Source organism: Chrysochloris asiatica, unplaced genomic scaffold (genome assembly GCF_000296735.1).
Source record: "Chrysochloris asiatica unplaced genomic scaffold, ChrAsi1.0 scaffold00048, whole genome shotgun sequence".
NCBI lineage: Eukaryota > Metazoa > Chordata > Mammalia > Afrosoricida > Chrysochloridae > Chrysochloris > Chrysochloris asiatica.
This window is the reverse complement of record NW_006408566.1, coordinates 6,357,823-6,362,258: the sequence shown is the minus strand read 5'-3', so window position 1 is coordinate 6,362,258 and position 4,436 is coordinate 6,357,823. Positions and strand designations below refer to the sequence as shown.

Here is a 4,436-nt window from a genome sequence, read left to right as displayed (position 1 = left end):
AATAGCACTTAAAAACTACATACAACTATAAAACTTCTAAAAGAAAATTTTAAAGAAAATTGTTGTAACCTCAGGTTGGGCAAAAATTTCTTAGTTATAACACTAAAAGCACAACTCTTAAAAGAAAACATTGATAAATCAGACTTCAAAAAATTTTTATTTTGCTTTTCAAAAGCAACGTTAAGAAAATGAAAAACAAGTTGTGCATTGGGCTTTTCATACCATTTACATATCATTCAACATTCTAGAATTGAAAAAAAAAAAAAAGAACTATGATATACTACAATGTACTCTACACTGAAAAAAAGATAAATAGTATGGTATAGTGAAAACAAGTAATTATGTCCACGGTCAGATGCATATAAAGCAATTTTAACAGAGCTGGTATTCTTCTTTAGCTCAGAATCTTCATAAATTCTCAAAATTTTATGCCAGCTACTCCTCGGAAACTCTATACATGGTGGTTATGGGTCGGAACGGACTCAATGCCACTTAACTACATTATGTAGATAATCAAGGACCATTCCCTATAGACTAAAGGGAATTCAACTTCTCAAATAACAAAATATTCTCAAAAAACTTGCATAGAATTTCCCCCTTACTTAAAAACATTATGTAGAAATATTACCTAGCATATAGCAGGCAGACTACAAATATTTGCTTTCTAAATGAACAAATGTGCTGCAAATTAGTAGACCATACTTTCCATAGCAGTATTTTTGTTTCTAAATTCCATTTGTCAAAAAGTGGCTGTATTTAAATATTTCCACTTACCTAATATTTAAACCAATGAAGTTTGTCCATGTGAAAATATAATCTCCACCAAAGACCATTCCAATATAAGTTATTAATATGTTCTGAAAATAAAAATAACAATATACTGTTATATAATTTTATCTGAGCTTTTAAAATAAATACACACATAAACTCAACCACACTAAATGACCCAAATACCTGTCCTTAAAAAAATCAACAGACAAAAAAAAATTAAGAAACTCTAAAATGAGTGTGGTATAAGCAAGAATTCTAATAAAGAAACAATGACATTAGCTTCTTCTCATGATATTTTTCCAGAAGACAAATGCTTTTACCAATATTGAAGAATACTAAGTGTTATCAAACTCTGCTGTCCACCTGCATGGATGCCATGATAAATCTAAATTGAGAAGTACAGCTATGTCTAGGGACAGGACGAAACACAAAGACACGTCTGGCAGTCTTAGACAAGAATGCTTTTGCTGAGCAACTGCTGACTTGTAAGGGGAGAGGGAAATAGGAAAGATTGCTTACATACAAGCAGCTATCCCTATTTTTTAATGAGGTAAAAAGGGATAGTTTAAAAACTGTTTTTAAAGAATCTTTCTTGGTGCTTTAAAATATAAGAGAAGTCATCTGTAAGTAAGCATTATACCTAAATAAGAACCACCTCTCTGACTCTACTTACTTATCTGCCTCCCTTTTCACTATCCTCAAATAGCAGAAGTGAAAAATAGTTACCAAAATTTGAACTGTTATTCAATTCTTCCCCCATCTCTCCTAATAAATTAAAACTGCCATAATCTGTAAATGCTATTACAATTGCCATAAACGTTAAATTTCAAACATTTTTAATACTTGGATTCTAGTAGATTTAATCTATGTAGTAGAAAGGAAAGTACTAGAGGGTTTTTAAAGGTCAAAAAAAGAAATCTTCAAAAAACTTTTTATAATGGGGTGCTCTCCAAGAAAATACTGAAAAACGTATCAGCCTCTTCTAGATCTAAGGACAGAAGCTGCAAGCTACCTTACAGTAGATTTTCTTATTACTAGGAAGGGAAAAAACAAAATTAAATAGCATGCAACAGCAAATAAGGCTAGTAAAGCAACTGAAGAAAATGTTTACTAGGACCTCTTGTTTTTCCTATTTCTATAATGAGAAAAGGCTGCCACTCCTTTGAACGCAGGTTATCTAAAGAGAGGCTGGGTTAATTTGCATTAAGCTACAAGGAAATTCAGAGTGGGAAAGGACAGAAAACTCAAATCTTGTTGATCAAAATCAGAAGTTAGAAAGCCTGAAGGTATATATTAAATTCACTGCCTTGAAGTCAATTCCAACACCTGCTGACCCTGTAGGACAGAGTAGAACTGCTCCATAACGTTTCCAAGGCTGTGACTAAGGAAGACTGTAAAAGAATTGAATGCTTTTGAGTTACGGTGTTGGAGGAGAGTATTGAAAGTGCCATGGGATGCCAAAAGAACCAACAGATCCATTTTGGAAAAAATGCAGCCAGAGTGCTCCTTGGAGGTCAACATGGTCAAACTTCGTCGCTCATACTTCAGACATATTGTCAGGAGGGGACCAGTCCCTGGAGAAGGATATCATGTTTGGTAAGGTGGAAGGAAGGTCAGAGAAAAAGAGGAAAACTCCCAACGAAATGGACTGGCCAAGTGGCAGCATCGATGCCCAGGATCCAGGATGCCCAGGATCAGGCAGTGTTTCGTTCTGCTGTGCGTAAGGTCGCTATGAGTTGGTATCGACTCGATGGCACCTAACAACATCAACAAATCTTCCAGAAGTAGATTGCTTCATCTTTCTCCTGAGTAGCAGCAGGTGGCACCAACCCTTCAGTTAGCAGCCTAATGCCTAACTCACACTCTACCACCAGAGCTCCTTAAGATACATAATAGGCTATCCTAACACTATGAGTTATGAAGTTCTAGTGTTGCACTGTGGGATAAAGCACTGGACTACTATCATCAAGGTTGGCAATTCAAACACACCAGCCGCTCCTCAGAAACCCTATACAGGGGTCGCTATGAGTCAGAATGACTCAATGGCACTTATCAACAAGAACCACAACCAAGATTTCATCTCAGGAGCACTGGATCTTAAATTCTAAAGCACTTGTTTACAAAAGCAAAGCCTAACTCCATTTAGAGTCCTGTGCAATGCTTGCTAACCATGAAACCAACAACGTGGCTATGCTTAGACAAGTCTGGGACAAGTCCTGGGAAAGGCAATTTGCCTTCAGGAAGAAAGTGGCTGACAGAGGTGCTCAAATGAGAACTAGCCTGGACATTTACAAAAGTAGCCATTGAGACTCCTGTTTTCTAAGTTAAAGACTACATTATAAGTCAGATTCTAACCACCATGTAGCAAGGTAATCAGTACCCCAGAACCAACCCTGTAACTTTTTTAACCATGAGTTGTGTACATATGCCACTTTGGTACTTTCTCTGCTTTTCTAATCCTGCCTATGGCAGTGATGGATTGGCCTGTCATCAATCATGATCTTGTAATGATGTCCTTTGTTCTCTCTCAAATATATGAAAATCATAGTTGTGAGTCAGTGGATTCCATAGGTCTCTGCACTGTATGCATGCTGACAGTTTCCCTCAACTGGGTGATTTTATTTGTTTTGTCTTTGTCCTGTTTACCGTTTAATAAAAGGGTCTCTATAGAACATGTCTGAAAAAGTTATTATGGTATAGTGAACTATGCACTGGGCTGCTAACTGCATGGACAGCAGTTTGAACACACCAGCTTGTCTGTAGGAGAAAGATGAGGCTCTCTGCTCTCATAGACTGGCAGGCTAGGAAAACCTAGGGAGTAGTTCTACTTTGTCCTACAGGGTTTCTATGAGTCAGAATCAACTCAAATGGAAGTGTGTATAAAACATGTTTGAATCTGGGGTCTTTTTCCCCTAGCACATAGGAAAGGACACCAACTTCCCCAAAGGAGAAATTGCAAGTAAGCACCAAACCAAACTAAATCCACTGCCATCAACTTTGGATTTCTAACGCTATAAATTTTTATGGATGCAGAAAGCGTCATCTTTCTCCCTCAGTGCGACTGGTGGGTTTGAACTGTCAACCTTGTGGTTAGTGTTGGAGTCCTGGTGTGGCACTGTGGGCTAATGCATCAGACTGCAAAGTCATTTGAACTGCAGCGTCAGTGGTTCAAGCTCACCGGCTGCTCCTTGGAAACCCTATACAGGGTCGCTATGGGTCAGAATTGACTCGACAGCACTTAACAACAACAACAGCCTAAGCCATTTTCTGATTCAGTATATCTGCACTGGTATGGGGCTGTAGGCTAAGTACTCAACCAAATGCAGGTTTGAACTGCATGGTTGGCAGTTCAAACTCACCGGCAATTCCTCAGAAACAAAACACAGGGTTGCTATGAGTTGTAACCAACTCAATGGCACTTAACAAAAACAACAACATCCTAAGCCATTTCCCCACCACACTTAAGAGAAACAAGGAATGCTATCCAAGGGTTTGTGGTGTTGGAAACCTTAAACACAGAAGAAAGTGTAAAGCCTCTTGGGAAACAATGGCTGAGCTAAGGGAGTCACGACAGAGATGCTGTTATAGATTGAACTATGTCTCCCCAAAATATCCACCGTAAATCCTAGCCCCTATGTTGTTATGTGGAAAAAGAAGATGGAAAA

At 38.0% G+C, this 4,436-nt stretch overlaps 1 protein-coding gene across 1 annotated transcript in view; it reads right to left on the bottom strand.

Annotated features, from left to right (window-relative positions):
* LOC102829562 (UDP-N-acetylglucosamine/UDP-glucose/GDP-mannose transporter-like) overlaps positions 1–4,436 on the bottom strand; it is a 63,656-nt gene that overhangs the window by 21,571 nt on the left and 37,649 nt on the right. The window contains exon 11 of the mRNA XM_006862432.1: positions 775–857. Coding sequence (XP_006862494.1) covers positions 775–857 — 83 coding nt within the window. The remainder of the gene's footprint in view (positions 1–774; positions 858–4,436) is intronic.